The sequence below is a fragment of the Alligator mississippiensis genome, chromosome 11 (assembly GCF_030867095.1).
Source record: "Alligator mississippiensis isolate rAllMis1 chromosome 11, rAllMis1, whole genome shotgun sequence".
NCBI classification, from domain to species: Eukaryota; Metazoa; Chordata; order Crocodylia; family Alligatoridae; genus Alligator; species Alligator mississippiensis.
In genome coordinates this window covers 3592590-3607566 of record NC_081834.1, presented here as the reverse complement: position 1 = coordinate 3607566, position 14977 = coordinate 3592590, and the positions used below count along the sequence as shown (strand labels likewise).

The window sequence follows — 14977 nt, the reverse complement described above, 5'->3', positions numbered from 1 at the left end:
CAAGGGCAGGGGCAAGATCCTCTTGCCAAGGACGCTCTGGCTTTGGTCCCAGCAGAAGCATTGGCACAGCCCAGTCCTCATCCGCAGCCTGGGCTGCTGCCAACACCCAGTGCCTCGGAGAAAGGCTTAAAAAACAAACCCTGACACATGTAGGTGGAGGGGAAAAAATTCCCTCCCAACCCCATGCAGCAACCAGCATGCCCAGAAGCCTAGGACATCCCTCTGCCCATCGTCTCGGTGGAGCGGTTGGTATTCCCATGCCCACTGTGCAAGGATATATGTTGTAGCCATCATAGGCAGACAAAGTCCTTTGGGTAAACTTGGTATCTTTTATTAGCCCAACTCAAGTAGTTAGAACAATTCCTTCTTTGCAAGCTTTCGGGTATAAATACCTTTCATCAGGCTGAGGAAGCACCTGCACCCTGCAAGGATGCACCTGAGTGCATGCATGCCCCCACTTCTCCCTGGGCCCGTTTGCTCCTTGCTTCGATTCGAGGAGTCTCGAGACAAGCGCGGGGCAGTCTCGGCTGTCTGTACAGATCCGCCGATGCTCCAGATACTTTTGGGAGAAAAAAATCTGGCAGTTGCACAATGGATGGGTGGAAATGCGGCTTCGTCAGCGCTATGATCACAATGAAGTCGGTGACCTGGGAACAAAGCGTTTGCTGCGCTGATTGTAGCGTCGTTCTACATGATTGCAAAGACGGGGCCTGGTTCCAGCTGTGCTGCAAATTGGTCTCTGGCTGGGGTGTAATTGTGGCATGTAATAGATTGGCTCCAAATTTTGTAGAACAACGGCCCTTCCATCACGGTCACGTTGCTTCTGCGCCTACTGCCTGCCAGGCCCGAGGTTACACCCCCACCCCCTTTTTTTTCTTCCTGCCACTTACTTTTTTCCCACGTGTGGGTTGTGCTGGGATCTGACACCACTTTGCAGATATCAACCATCGATTTAGCCAGAGCTTTCCCGGAAGAAGAAAGGTCCTGCCCATGCTTTGCATGCAGTATTTGCTACCTGAGTGTTTGAGGGTTAGGATGTGCTTTGAAGGAGCTGCAGAAAGCTGGCTGGACGTAGCAGAGATCCTGGGGGAAGGCCCGTGACCTACCCACAGACACGTCGATTGTGTTGTGTCAGCGCTGGCGGTAGTTTGACGATGAGTTGAGATGATGGACATGTCTGGGGTTGGTTGGACAGGCAGTGGTTGGATTAAATGGGACCCTGGAGCACACTCCCTGGCCCCTCGATGGCAGGGCTTGTTTGGTGGGACGCCTGCGGCTACTTGGTGACTGGTGCAGACAGCAGAGGGGGCTTGGAAAGGACCTTTCTCCTGCCCTGGGCCAAATTCACCTCCACCAGGACAGTGCTGCCGCCCTGCTTTGGGGGAGACGCTAGTCGTGCCTTCCCTGCTCCCTCTGCCGCCAGCTGGGAAGAGGATGGGGTGGAGGGATCAGGCAGCTGGAGGGGGAATCTGGCCTGGGGCAAAAGTCAGGGAGACAGGCCCTTTTGCACAGCACCTGCATCTTGCTAAATGCCCACCCCCAGCTGCGGTGGCCCTCGCCGGCCTCGTGGCTGCAGGGAGGAGCGTGGCTCCAGGCAGGGGAGCAAAGGCAGCATGTGCTGCAGGGTGACTGGGGTCAGGGGGTGGGAAACTGGCTGTGCCCGGGCCCAGCTCACACATCACGCACCTCCCGGCGGCTGGTGTCAGGAGTTTATTGGAAATGCAATGATGTTAGAAAACTAGGCTTTCCCCCCCTCCTTCCCCCCAACCACGGCCAAGCCGGCGGGGCGCTAGGGCCCTTCCTTGGGCGCGTGCAGACTGCTCACGTGCAGGGTGTAGAAGGCCCAGGGCTCGGGGATGTAGATGACGCCGGGATACTTCTTCCTGAGGATCCTGTCGTTCCACAGCCAGCCCACCCAGGCGGCGATGAGGACCAGGGTGACGATGAAGGAGTAGAAGAGGAAGAGGCCGTTGCTGTCCAGGACGAGCCCCTTGCGCTTCTGGTGCATCACGAGGGCCATCATGGCGAAGAAGGTAAAGATGTAGAGGATGAAAATCTGTCCTTCCGTCACCAGGTACCTGCAGGGCAGAGCCGGCGTGAGGGATGGGGCTCGGCCCTCCTCGTCCGGGCGCTCTCGCTATCCCATGCACGCGGCTTCCCGCCCGGCACGGCCTCGCACGCTTACCAGTAGTAGAGGCTGCTGGGCCCCACGAGCAGCAGGGCGGCCAGGGGCATCCTGCTCTCCTCCTGCACGCGGGTGAAGCAGCCGGTGAAGTAGATGAACAGGATCAGGAAGAAAGGGATGTACCTGGGGAGAGAGCAGAGTCTTCTCATCAGGGCGCGAGGTCTGCAAAGTCCGTTCCCAGAGGTGCCCGCGGTGCCGCTGCCCGCAGCCGCTCAACCGGGGGGCTGTAAGGATGGAGCCCTCCCCGCTGGGCTTGCAGATTGTGGGTTGGGGTGCGCTAGGGGCTGCTCGAGAGGATCAGACTCCCTTGGGCATTTGCAGGATGAGCAGGCAGCTGCCGGTTAGGAAGGACCCTGCGTTCGCATGCCAGGAGATAGAGAGAGACCGTGGGAGGGGTGGCAGCTAGGCTGCAGCAGGTCCGGTCTCAGACTCGGAGAGGACAGGCGGGCGACTATGAGCATCCTCCGACCTGTACCCTCAGCCACTACCTTCATCCAACGCTCCCAAGGCTCGTCCTGCACGGGACAGCACGGCTCCTCGGGAAGGGGGAAAACGCTGCGGACTTGCCGGCTGGGGAAGGACGGCGCCGGGGGTGGGACCGGCCAGGTGGGTCGGGGCAGCCCGGTCCGGGGGTCTCACTGGGCAGGGCCCATAGTCTTTACGTGACAAGCAGCAGTTTGCTGCATCCCGAGGCCGTGAGCCACTTACCACATCGAGTGACCCAGATACTCGTCGTAGTAATACAGCAGCTCGAAAGAGTCGATCTGCAATGCAACGCGAGGGGGTTAGAGCCACGCGGTGGAACAGGGGCAGACCGGTTAAAGACGGTACAAACCCTAGCGGTGTTACCAGAGTCTCTGGCTTCAGGTTCTTGATGATGGGATTCTCCCTGACGGAGAGATGGTGCTGGTAGCCGCTGAAAATCAAGCGGTGGTTGACGGAGTCTCCGACCAAGTGGATGCTGGCGCCCATGACGAACATGATGATGCTGACGTACACCATGGACCTCGGTAAGGTCTTGGGGGATCTTTCGATGAGCTGCAATTCAAGACCACAAGAACTGCCATGGACCGGGTCAGACCTCGGTCTGTCCTGCCCAGTCCCTTGCATCGCACAGCACCAGAGAGCAGAGGCTGAAAAGGAGAGTGAACTGGGTCGGACTAGGGGTTGTTTCCCACCCGTTCCTCTCTCACCTGCAGCCTTCAGCATTTCATAGTTTCTAGGGTAAGAAGGGACCTGAACAGATCATCAAGTCTGACCCCTGCCCTGGGCAGGAACGAGTGCTGGGGTCATAACACCCCAGCCGTTTAAAGTCTAGGAAGGTCTGACTCGGAGGCTGTGCCCCTCGCTCCCATGCTCCGTAGTTACTGGTGCCCCTCTCCTCCAAGAGTGTGTCCAGTCCCTTTGTGCATCTGGCTGAGCTCTCAGCTCCCAGCACATCTGGTGGCAGTGGTACCACACCTGGATGCCCTGATGTGTAGAAAATAATTTCCTGGTGTTGGTTTTGAAGGCAGGTGTTGCTGTGGGAGGCCTGGCCAGAGGGGTAAGAAATAAGCACCCTGGGTTGCACTGGGAGGAGCGCGGCCAGCAGGTCAGGGGCAGTGATTCTTCCCCTCTATTCAGTGCTGGGGAGAGCACATCTGGAGTCCTGTGTTCAGCTGTGCCCCCCGCTACAGAAAGGATGTGGACACATTGGAGAGAGTCCAGTGGAGGGCACCGAAAATGGTTGTGGGACTGAGGGACATGATTGCTGAGGAGAGGTGAAATGGGCTGATTTATTCTGCAGAAGAGAAGACCGAGGGGGATTGAATAGCAGCCTTCACCTCCCTGCAGGGGGGCTGCAAAGAGGATGGAGCTGGGCTGGTCTCAGTGGGGGCTGATGACAGAAGGAGCAATGGGCTCACGTTGCAGCACGGGAAGTTGGGGTTGAATATTAGGAAAAACTTTCTCATCAGGACGGTAGTAAAACACTGGAACAGGTCACCCGTAGAGGTGGTGGGGTCTCCATCCTTGGAGGTTTTGAAGACCCGGGTAGACAAAGCCTTGGCTGTGATGATGCAGTTGGGGCTGGTCCTGCTTGGAGCAGGGGGCTGCACTAGATGTGACCTCCTGAGCTCCCTTCAACCCTCGTTTTCTACGAGTCTCTGATCCTAAGCAAGCCGTGGTGCGCGAGGATGCTGCTGCCTGCAGGTCCCTGCTGTAGTGAATCCAGGCCACGGTCCTGCGTGGTCCAGTCGCCTGGATGACATGATAGGGGACCTCCAGATCGGTAGCCATCTGGGAGACAGTGATCACCTAATAACAGAATACACCGTAAGACGTCGAGTGGGTAAGGTAACTAGTAGGGTGAAAGTGCTAGACTTTAGGAAAGCTGATCTCAATGCACTCAGGCGATTAGTCAAGGACGCACTGCAGAGTAGGAGTTTTGATGGGATGGGAGCCCAAGAAGGGTGGCTGTGCCTTAAGGAAACGATCCTTTGGGCACAGAGGGAGACGATCCCCGAGCGCGGCAAAAGAGGGAAAGGGGCCAGGAGGCTTCCCTGGCTGACCAGAGAAATCCCGGGCAGCCTAAGGGCCAAAAGGGGAGCATATAAAAAGTGGAAACAAGGTGAGATCACCAAAGAGGAGTATACCTCCTCTGCTCGTGCTTGTAGGGAGGCAGTTAGGCGGGCCAAAGCTACCATGGAGCTGAGGATGGCATCCCAAGTAAAAGACAACAAGAAATTGTTTTTTAGATATATTGGGAGTAAAAGGAAGGCCCAGGGAGGAATAGGACCCCTGCTAAATGGGCAGAAACAATTGGTGACGGACAGGGGGACAAGGCTGAACTCCTCAACGAGTTCTTTGCCTCAGTGTTCCTAAGTGAGGGGCACGACAAGTCTCTCACTGGGGTTGTGGAGAGGCAGCAGCAAGGCGCCAGACTGCCATGCGTAGACCCTGAGATGGTGCAGAGTCACTTGGAAGAACTGGATGCCTTTAAGTCGGCAGGCCCGGATGGGCTCCATCCAAGGGTGCTGAAGGCACTGGCCGACATCATTGCAGAGCCACTGGCGGGAATATTCGAACGCTCGTGGCGCATGGGCCAAGTCCCGGAGGACTGGAAAAGGGCCAACGTGGTCCCCATTTTCAAGAAGGGGAGGAAGGAGGACCCGGGCAACTATAGGCCAGTCAGTCTCACCTCCATCCTTGGCAAAGTCTTTGAAAAAATTATCAAGGCTCACATTTGTGAGAGCCCGGCAGGACAAATTATGCTGAGGGGAAACCAGCACGGGTTTGTGGCGGGCAGATCGTGCCTGACCAATCTAGTCTCTTTTTATGACCAGGTTACGAAACGCCTGGACACAGGAGGAGGGGTGGATGTCGTATACTTAGACTTCAGGAAGGCCTTCGATACGGTATCCCACCCCATACTGGTGAACAAGTTAAGAGGCTGTGATGTGGATGACTGCACAGTCCGGTGGGTGGCGAATTGGCTAGAGGGTCGCACCCAGAGAGTCGTGGTAGATGGGTCGGTCTCGACCTGGAAGGGTATGGGCAGTGGGGTCCCGCAGGGCTCGGTCCTTGGACCGATACTCTTTAATGTCTTCATCAGCGACTTGGACGTGGGAGTGAAATGTACTCTGTCCAAGTTTGCAGATGACACAAAGCTGTGGGGAGAAGTGGACACGCCGGAGGGCAGGGAACAGCTGCAGGCAGACCTGGATAGGCTGGACAAGTGGGCAGAAAACAACAGGATGCAGTTCAACAAGGGGAAATGCAAAGTGCTGCACCTAGGGAGGAAAAATGTCCAGCACACCTACAGCCTAGGGAATGACCTGCTGGGTGGCACAGAGGTGGAAAGGGATCTTGGAGTCCTAGTGGACTCCAAGATGAACATGAGCCGGCAGTGTGACGAAGCCATCAGAAAAGCCAATGGCACTTTATCGTGCATCAGCAGATGCATGACGAATAGGTCCAGGGAGGTGATACTCCCCCTCTATCGGGCGCTGGTCAGACCACAGTTGGAGTACTGCGTGCAATTCTGGGCGCCGCACTTCAAGAAGGATGCGGATAACCTGGAGAGGGTCCAGAGAAGGGCCACTCGTATGGCCAAGGGCCTGCAGACCAAGCCCTACGAGGAGAGACTGGGGCACCTGGACCTTTTCAGCCTCCGCAAGAGAAGGTTGAGAGGCAACCTTGTGGCTGCCTATAAGTTCATCACGGGGGCACAGAAGGGAATTGGTGAGGATTTATTCACCAAGGCGCCCCCGGGGGTTACAAGAAATAATGGCCACAAGCTAGCAGAGAGCAGATTAGATTGGACATTAGGAAGAACTTCTTCACAGTTCGAGTGGCCAAGGTCTGGAACGGGCTCCCAAGGGAGGTGGTGCTCTCCCCTACCCTGGGGGTCTTCAAGAGGAGGTTAGATGAGCATCTAGCTGGGGTCATCTAGACCCAGCACTCTTTCCTGCTTATGCAGGGGGTCGGACTCGATGATCTATTGAGGTCCCTTCCGACCCTAGCATCTATGAATCTATGAGTCTCTGACGGCACCCAGAGCCGGATGCTTCAGAGGAAGGTGCGAGAACCCGTTGGTGGACAATTAGGGCCAGGTCCCGTTGTATCTGCTGGGTGTCTACCAGGATTGAGGTGCCTATTCCCCCTGCTCACACTCCCAGAAACCAGCTAACTGCAAGGTGGGGGTGTCACTTTCCTCTAGCTGGTTTGTGACTCGATCCTAGGCCCAGCACGTTGCAAAAGCAAGAGCATTTGTGGACTTCCAGGGGCTGAATAGTATGGAAACAATTGCACTCGGATGCCTGACAGGCGTGACAGGATCTGGCTCTGACATAACAACCTGCACAGGTGAAAAGCTGCCTCTTCCTTCCCTTCCTTGCCATCTCTTGCCTGCAAAGTAGCTCCAAGAAACGTGTAAATCAAAACTAATGTTGTTTTTCTTTTTTCTTCATTTCCTCCACATTGGACGTTAAACAAATATACAGCTGAATTTGACCCATGGAGCCTCTCTATCCAGCCCACTGGGCTACTGGAGGGCGCTCGATGTTGGACCCTTCACCCTTGCTTGACACAGCCATCAACACACTGCTGCTATACACGGTGCCCCTACCATCCCCAGCCCGTGTGCTCCTGCACTGCCCCGTCTCAGCTGGGCCACCGCAACCCCCATGGTGGCCACGGCGGCAGCCCTTACGCCCCAGATGTGTCTGACACCCCTGCTCTAAATCATTTCTATCAAACTTGGTAAAAATACATGCTTGGCCTCCCACCGCAGGGACTTGCCGGGGTCCCCTTGACAGCGCTGACGTCGGCGGCGCGTCACTCGGAGCGGCCGAGTTATTCAACAGCCGTGGGGAGGCGCGTGATTCATTTGCAGTAAAAAAAAACAACGCATTTGCTTTCAGTCCTGGCTAAGCTGAGCTGTGGCCGTCCTCTCCGAAAGCCTCTCGCCCTCCAGTGGCAGCCGGGCTGGCAGCAATGGAGAGCAGCAATCCTTTCCGTAGCAGCCTCCGCTGGGTGGTTTGCAAAGGGCTCTTGTTGCACTGTTCTTCCCAAGGAGGACGAGTTGCTCGTCTCTGGGGGTGCAGCTTTCTTCACGCCAAACCAACGGGAAGGTGAAACCTCAGCACCAAATAAAATGGCCCAGTAATGCTCCTGTTCCAGCCCCCGATGCACCGACCTCCAGGGGTGAAATCCTTCCTTGTGCATCTTCCCACGACGGTCGCCCTGCCAGTATGGGCTTCACGCCGCCCAGACCAGGTAACAAGTCCCTCTCCCCGGCAAGAGCTCCCCAGAGGAGACTTTCCCCAGTGGTTTCTACAGCACAGAGGCCCCTAGACGTATTAATGTGGTCCCTGGGAGGTGGGGACCGTGCATGCAAGGCTGGGTGTTCACAGGGGGGTGGAGGGCACCGAAAGAAAGCACCGGGGTGACCCCTCCTGTATGCAACTCTCCAAAGAGTTGGCAGGAAAGTGCTCTCAGCGTCTCCAGTACTGTTTGAGTTTAACCCCATCAAAGTCCAGTTCCCCCGACGAGCCTTTAAAAGCACCAGCAGCCCTCGGAGGAAGATTTTGTAAGGAAATGGAGATGACCGCTCCATAGTTTGGGAACTGGCTACGTTCTTCTTCTCGTCCCACAAGATGCGCTATCATGATTTTTGCCTTCTTGCTGCAGCCCCAACGCACAAAAGCGTCAAAGCCTCGATGGAGTTTTTAATGTGTGGTAAGAGACAGTCTCACCAGCGTCTGGTTTGCAACTTAGCTGGCTTGCTGCTTTTATGCTCCTCTATAAATGTCAATATTAAGGAATTCGGAAGCAGGCCGCAAGAATATAGGCGTGGAAGAGCCTCCACCCGAAAAGAGATGGCTGAGATTGGCACAGTACTGCAGAGTGGGACTGTGAGAGAGGTGTGGGAAATAATGAATGGCTTGGATGAGAGGGGTTGGGCTTTGCTGTTTGCCCTTTCTTAAAATACAAAGGTGTGAGGAACCTCAGTCCCACAGGAAGAGGCAGCAAACCTGAAACCGAAGGCAGGAGAGACCCTTTCGCCTGCCACGCAGGTAGCCCGGGGGACGTGCTGCTGCTAGATGTCAATGAGCCCCAGCATCGGAGAGGCCCCAAGTCCCCCAGAGGGACCGGGTCTTGCGGTGGGCACCCAAAGTGACCAAAGTTAGGGTGGCCAACCTGCAGCACGCGTGTCACTGATGACCTGCATGCATGGCACGTAGCAGACTGGGGTTGGGGCAGGGAGCAGAAAGCAGAGATGGGGCAGGAGACTGGAGGAGCACTTGGAAAGATGTGGGGCTTAACTTGTGGCAGGCCAGCCAAAAACACTGCCCCCCCACTGGATTAAAAGAAAGTCTCCCAAGATTAAAAAGCCTCTGGGATAAAATCCTATTTGTAATGAAGGATGGGCAGGAAGGAGCAGTCTTGCACCTTCTCATTTAGGTCTGCAAGACCCCACGCACAGAGAGGAGGGTGGACAGCAGGACAGTCTTGCGTCTAGGGGACAAAGGTCTAGCGCTGCTCCCATGGCTGCAAACCACAGCCAGAGGGATCGGGCTAAAGAGCCGATGCTAACATTTAGCTCGCCGCTGCAACGCTACACCTCTGACCGCCGGGTGTTTGCCATCGGCAGCTTTACCGCAGCCAAGGTTCGAAACCTCTGGTAAGGCTGCAGCCTGTGTTTTGCAGGAAGTTGGGCCGAGCTCCTGGTGTTAAACTAGGACCCTTGCTACGGACACTGGACGTTGGTCTTTGTCGGAGACGGGACCCTGCGAACGAACGGGCTGGGGATCGCCGGAGTCTGTCTGCGTGCACGTGTGGGTGCTGGGTAGAGGGAAACCACCCGGGATGGACCAGTTCCTGGTGGGAGCAGAAGCAAACAAGAAGCAAACTGGGCCCATGACGGGAAAAAGCATCTTGCTCATCTGCTGCAGCGTGTTTCTAGCCTCAGCCGACGAGACAACAAAGGCCTCGCTATTTCTACCAGGGCAGTGCCCGCCTTGCTCTTGTAAAGGTGCCTTTTTTCCACCGCTGGTCTTGGACGGGAGAACCACAGGCACGTGGGAGCGATTTGTCGGCCGGGGATTTCTGACATTTAACTCGGGATACGTTCATTCTGCCGTCGCGATCCCGACGGAGGAATCTGCCGGCGTTGGAAATTTGTGCCCAAAGCCTCAACTCCCAACCCAGGAAAGCATGGGCGCTACAGAAAGGTTTACCTTCAGGAGCAGGAACGGTGTGATGACGTTGTAAGCCATGTGGAAATAATCTCCAGCGCTGGGCTTGTTTAATGGGAACCACTCTAACGGCAGAATAATCTGAGGAGAGAGGGAAAACCAGGCACGTCATTAAGCCGTCGACACCTAACTTGCACGCAGAATAAGAGAGAAGCGTTGCTCCAACTTCCGACTCGTGCACGGCCTGATGTTTAGTGACAGCGAGAAAGGCTGGTTGGGACTGCAGGTGCTTTCCAGCTGTCACGGGCTGGCTTGCTAGCAAGCTGGCAGGATGAGCTGTTAAGAGCACAAACCCTGAGAGCCGCTGCTTTTCCAGAAACCTCTCCTGACTTATTTCCAGAAAGCACACGCCACGTACCGCACGCAGACACGCCACCCGGCAGCCATATGAAGCTGGTCGGCAGGAAGAGACCCGGGCCCACGCTTCTCGGGGGCGGCCACCCAAACCGCCCCGAAGCGCAGCCCTGCGCAGAGACCACCGCGCCCCTCGCTCGGGAGCTCAGCAGATGCCACCGGGGTTATTTTGGCGCAAGGGTGCTGGGCGAGTGCTCAGCTCCATCCATTTTCCCTGCCGCTCCGTGACAGTAACCCCAGTCTCGTGCGCTCCTCAAGCTCGGGGGCTGTAGTCGCAGCTCCTCCGTACTCACCATCGCGATGGGGCGGCCGAAGTCCAGCACCCAGTTCTGCAGCGTGAAGTAGAACCACAGGTCGAAGTGAAACGGCGACGCCTTGGAGGCATCTTCGTTCTTGACTGCCCCGTGCCTGCTACCGAGAGAAGAGTCACGACCCGGGCCCGCGACCTGGTGAGACGCGAGCGCAGTTTGACATCCGTGGTGAGGGATCTGTCGGACTGAGACAGCGATCGTGCTTCGTGCAACCTGGCAAAAAGCATCTCGCCCTGTCCGATGCCGCGGTGAGAGCAAGGCCCCGCTGTGCTGCGTCCCTGCAGGCAGGTGGAAAGACCATCCCGGCTGCAAAGCGCCCGCGGTCTCGCTAGGCGGGACGGATACGAGCTGGGAAAGGGACGGAAGTCGGGACTTGGTGAAGAAGGGAACTGGGACAGACCCCAGCCCTCCTGATTTTCCCAGTCCAGCCCCCAGCGGGTAGGTTTCTCTCCCCCTGGCCGCTGTGACAGCCGGACCAGGAGTTGAGAAAGCAGAGGCTGTCGGGCTGTGGAGGCTGCCAGCAGTCCTGGGACGCTTCAGGTTTAAACGGGAAGCCCAGTGCAGCGCTAGCTCTGCAGGACAAAGCACTACCCCGGCACTTTCCTTCCTCCAGAGATGCTGAAATCTCTTTGTAGCTGGATGTCATATTGAATTAAATAGTCTGAATGTTTGTAATAGTTGCCCATTAGCCAGTTCAGGAAGAAGACAAGATTCATCTTCTTATCTAGGCCATCGTTTTGGTCTACGTGTGGAAGGTCCTGACTTTGCTCAAAGTTTTAACTCTTGAATTTTATCTTTAGAGGCCTTTAACAAAGTTAACCTAAAAATGACCCTTAAGCAAACATCCCACATTCCGAGAAATCAAAACCCTAGGAGACTTTTAAAAGATTGGAAATAAAAGTCAATTCAGTGATATGGAAATTCCTCAAAGTAATTAAATGATCAACAAAAGAAACTAATTACCAAGCAAAAGAATCTGTTAAGTAAGATCCGAGCCCAAATTTGGGAGTAGTGACAGGTTTGGGTAGGAGTGGCCCAAGACGGCAACTCGCTCAATAAAAACTGTAACCTACTGTCCCAATTTGGAGGTGACTTCACTTGCAGAACAACGAAGGAAGAATGGCAAGTGTAGGCCGGATCAGACTGATCCCCTGAACCACCCTCTCCGTGAACACGAATCTCCTAGTTCACACTGAAGCTGCAGAGCGCCCGAAAGGGACTGAAGAAAGGGGACTTAGTCCTATCAGTATTGAGGCCAGCCCATTGAATCGTACTGCTGAGGCAAGCCCATTGAACTGTACTACTGAGGCCAACCCATTAAATCGTACTATTGAGGAATGAAACCGTATTTAGGTGTTTGGCTTCTCGGAATTCTAGGATTGTAAGTATATTATGAAAATAATAGTATTGATTCAAATTTAACTTTGAGTTGTAATTGTAGTTGTTTCTGTAACACTAATTCTTATAGCATTGTTTGGGAAGGAAGTGCATTCGGAGCATTGTTTCTGATATATGTAGTTATTGTGTTCTTAATGTTTGTGGTGTTTCTTAAAGCTAAGCAGTGTTATATACGTAGCAAAGAGTTTTAAAATAAAATTGTGTTGTATGAATTAAGTGTGTAATCATTGTGAAATTGTGCAAGTAGCTAACTACTCCCCCAGCCAGTGCATCAAACGAATCAGTAAGTTGTGTGGGATTTTCTCTATTCCATAACCCACTAGAGACACTGGACAAGACAGAAACAGGGAGTCTTTGCATCTTCACCTTCCAGTCTAGAGCCTCCTGCCCTCTCCATCTGCCTGCCCAAATTCCTATCAGCACGGCTGGGACACGGCAGGCCTTATCCAACTCCCTTGGAAATCCCCAGGAGCCTTGCCACAGAGGACAAGGACAAGGAAGGACCAGGCGTCCCTGCAGTACCGCTGGTGGAACATGTGGCCGTTCGAGAGATCAGATGCTGAAACCCTGTTCTCTAATCCTGAACAGGGATTTCTTAGCTGTCCTGCCCGCCGGGGCACTGCTGCATGTGGCCTATTTACAGGGCACCTTGGAAATGCTCTACGACAGCGGGAGCCGCAGCATCGCGGAGGGAAGCTAACCCGTTACAAGCCTGCTGGTCCCAGCGCTCTCTATTAGCAAACCAGACGGCGCTTTTCATCCCTTCCCCAGCCGGGAGGAAAGGCTGGCCGAGCTCACCAGGGCCCCAGATGTGAGAGGGGATGATGCATCTCTCCTGGCAAAATGCATCCGCCCCCAGTATCCCCCTGGCTGGAGGCGCCCGTGTGCGCACAGGGTTAGTTGCACAGGGCCCGAGGTTTCCACGGGCTCTGACAGGTTAAAAACCAGGTGCGAAGTGGGGGGAGATTGGGGAAGCTCCCCAAACGCTGTTTCCCCCAGGCGCTTGCGACAGGGAGAGGGATGGCTCCAGCCCCGGGGGCTGAAGGCAGGCGACCGGTTTGATTCGGGCTAGAGCGTCTTGTCTCGCAGCAAACCCCAGACCTCGCAGAGGGACCAGCTGGGTGTCCCGCGTGAAATGCCTGCGAGCCACCTGAGCTAACGCCTTCCCTCGGAGCCACTGCGGCTCCTGGATGAACCTCCCTGCGTAAAGGACTGTCCTGTCTTGGACTGATCTTTTCAACCTTAGGAAACCTGGGTAGCTTGTTCGCCAGCGGCTGCTCAGGTGGGGCCTGGCCTGAGTTGTGCGCGCCCCCGGGCAGGCGGGACAGCCAGGAGGAGGCACCAGATGCTCCATCCATCCACACAACTGGGGCTGGCAGTGACCTGTCCGTCCCCTCTCTGGCCTGGCACGCACACATGCACACGTGTGTGTGCATGTGCATGCAGGAGTACATGTGCATGCAGGGGGGCACACGTACGTGGGCACATATGTGCACGAGTGTGTGCATGCAGGGTGGGTACGCGTGTGTGTGTGCATGTGGGTCTGGGTGCATACGTGTGCATGCATGTGGCTACATCTATGCATATGTGCATTTTCATGGGGGGGTACACATGTTTGTCTCTGGAGGGGGGTGTACACGTGTGTGTGCACGTGGGTCTGGGTGCATATGTGTGCATGCACGTGCATGTGGGAACACATATGCACATGTGTGTACATGCAGGGGGGGCACGCATGTGTGCATCTGTGCACGGGGGGGTGCATGCTCATGTGCACGGGGGTCCGGGTGCTTATGTGTGCATGCACTTGCATGTGGGCACACGTGCGTGTGTGTGCAGGGAGGTACACGTGTGCATCTGTTCAGGGACGGTGCATGCGCATGTGCACATGGGTCCGGATGCATATGTGTGCATGCATGCTCATGGGGACACACATATGCACATGTGCGTGTGCATGCAGAGGGGTACGCATGTGTGTGTCTGTGCAGGGGGTGTGCATGCGCATGTGCACATGGGGCCGGGTGCGCACGTGTGCATGCACGTGCATGGGGGCACATATGTGCACGTGTGTGTGCATGCGGGGGGTGCGTACGCATGTGTGCGGGTGCCTACGTGTACGTGCAGAGGGGTGTGCATATGTGAGCGCGTGTGCGGGGGTCCGTGTCCCCCCGCCGGCGGATGCTCCGCGCCGCTACATTGTTTCCCGTCGCGGGGATGCCGCGTCCGCCCGCCCGCCCGCCCCGCTCACCTGCCCGGGGGCTGCGGGCCCGCGCCCGCCGCGTAGCGCCGCCGCACCGCGCCCTCCATCCGCCGCCCCGGCCCCGGCCCCGGTCCCGGTCCCGCGCCGCCCCGCTCCGCCCCGCCCCGGGGGAGGGACGCCCGGCCCGGCCCGCGCGGGGGGAGCTCCGGCCCGCGCCACGGCTGTGCGGGGCGCTCCCAGCCTCCGTGATCCCCGGGGCCTGGCTCTCTTTGCAGGGTGTCCAGTCTGTCTGGGGCTCGAGCCTCTCCTGGGCACGTTGGGTCTATTGGGGTGCATTTGGGGCTCTATTTGGGGTGCATTGAGTCTATCGGGAGGATTTGAGTCTCTTTTTGGGGTGTATCCAGTCTGCCGGGGGACTCAAGCCTATCCTAGGCACGTTGAGTCTACCAGGGGGTTACTTGAGTCTATCTGGGGTGTAGCAAATCTATCCTGGGGGACTAGAGTGGACCTGGGGCGCAGCCAGTCAGTCGGGGGACATGAGTCTATTTGAAGTGTATTGAGTCTATCGGGGGACTCGAGTCTATGTGGGGCGCACTCAGACAATCAGGGGACATGAGTCAATCTGAGGTGTGTTGAGTCTGGGGGGTGGGGGGGACTTGAGCCTATTTGGGGTGCATTGAGTCTATCCCGGGGGACTTGAGTCTATTCAAGGAGGCCCGAGTCTATCCCGGGGAACCTCAACTTCAGCCAGGGGCCCTCAAGTCTGTCTGGGGGGACCTCAGCTCCATCCAGC

The 14977-nt window shown here is 56.3% G+C and overlaps 1 protein-coding gene across 2 annotated transcripts; it reads right to left on the bottom strand.

The window, feature by feature from the left end:
- Nucleotides 1-309: 309 nt before the first annotated feature.
- On the bottom strand, nucleotides 310-14335 carry CLN6 (CLN6 transmembrane ER protein). Of its 2 annotated transcripts, none has more exons than XM_059714528.1 (7): nucleotides 14233-14335; nucleotides 10572-10689; nucleotides 9907-10005; nucleotides 3035-3223; nucleotides 2894-2949; nucleotides 2186-2308; nucleotides 310-2078 (listed from the first exon to the last, which is right to left on the bottom strand). In XM_059714528.1, the coding sequence occupies exons 1-7, from the start codon at nucleotides 14289-14291 to the stop codon at nucleotides 1790-1792; spliced, it is 933 nt and encodes a 310-aa protein (XP_059570511.1). In that variant the 5' UTR covers nucleotides 14292-14335; the 3' UTR covers nucleotides 310-1789. The 2 variants fall into 2 exon arrangements, with proteins under 2 accessions (XP_059570511.1, XP_059570512.1); XM_059714529.1 differs by having other exon boundaries at nucleotides 10572-10686; nucleotides 14233-14324.
- Nucleotides 14336-14977: the final 642 nt, after the last annotated feature.

Bases quoted from the DNA above. Each gene is read 5' to 3' on its own strand.
- CLN6 (XM_059714528.1), bottom strand. From the start codon at position 14,291: ATGGAGGGCGCGGTGCGGCGGCGCTACGCGGCGGGCGCGGGCCCGCAG. The intron at 2,309-2,893 runs GTAAGTGGCTCA...CTCTCTCCCCAG, and splicing joins TATCTGGGTCACTCGATGTG to GTACATCCCTTTCTTCCTGA. The intron at 2,079-2,185 runs GTAAGCGTGCGA...TCTGCCCTGCAG, and splicing joins CCCAGCAGCCTCTACTACTG to GTACCTGGTGACGGAAGGAC.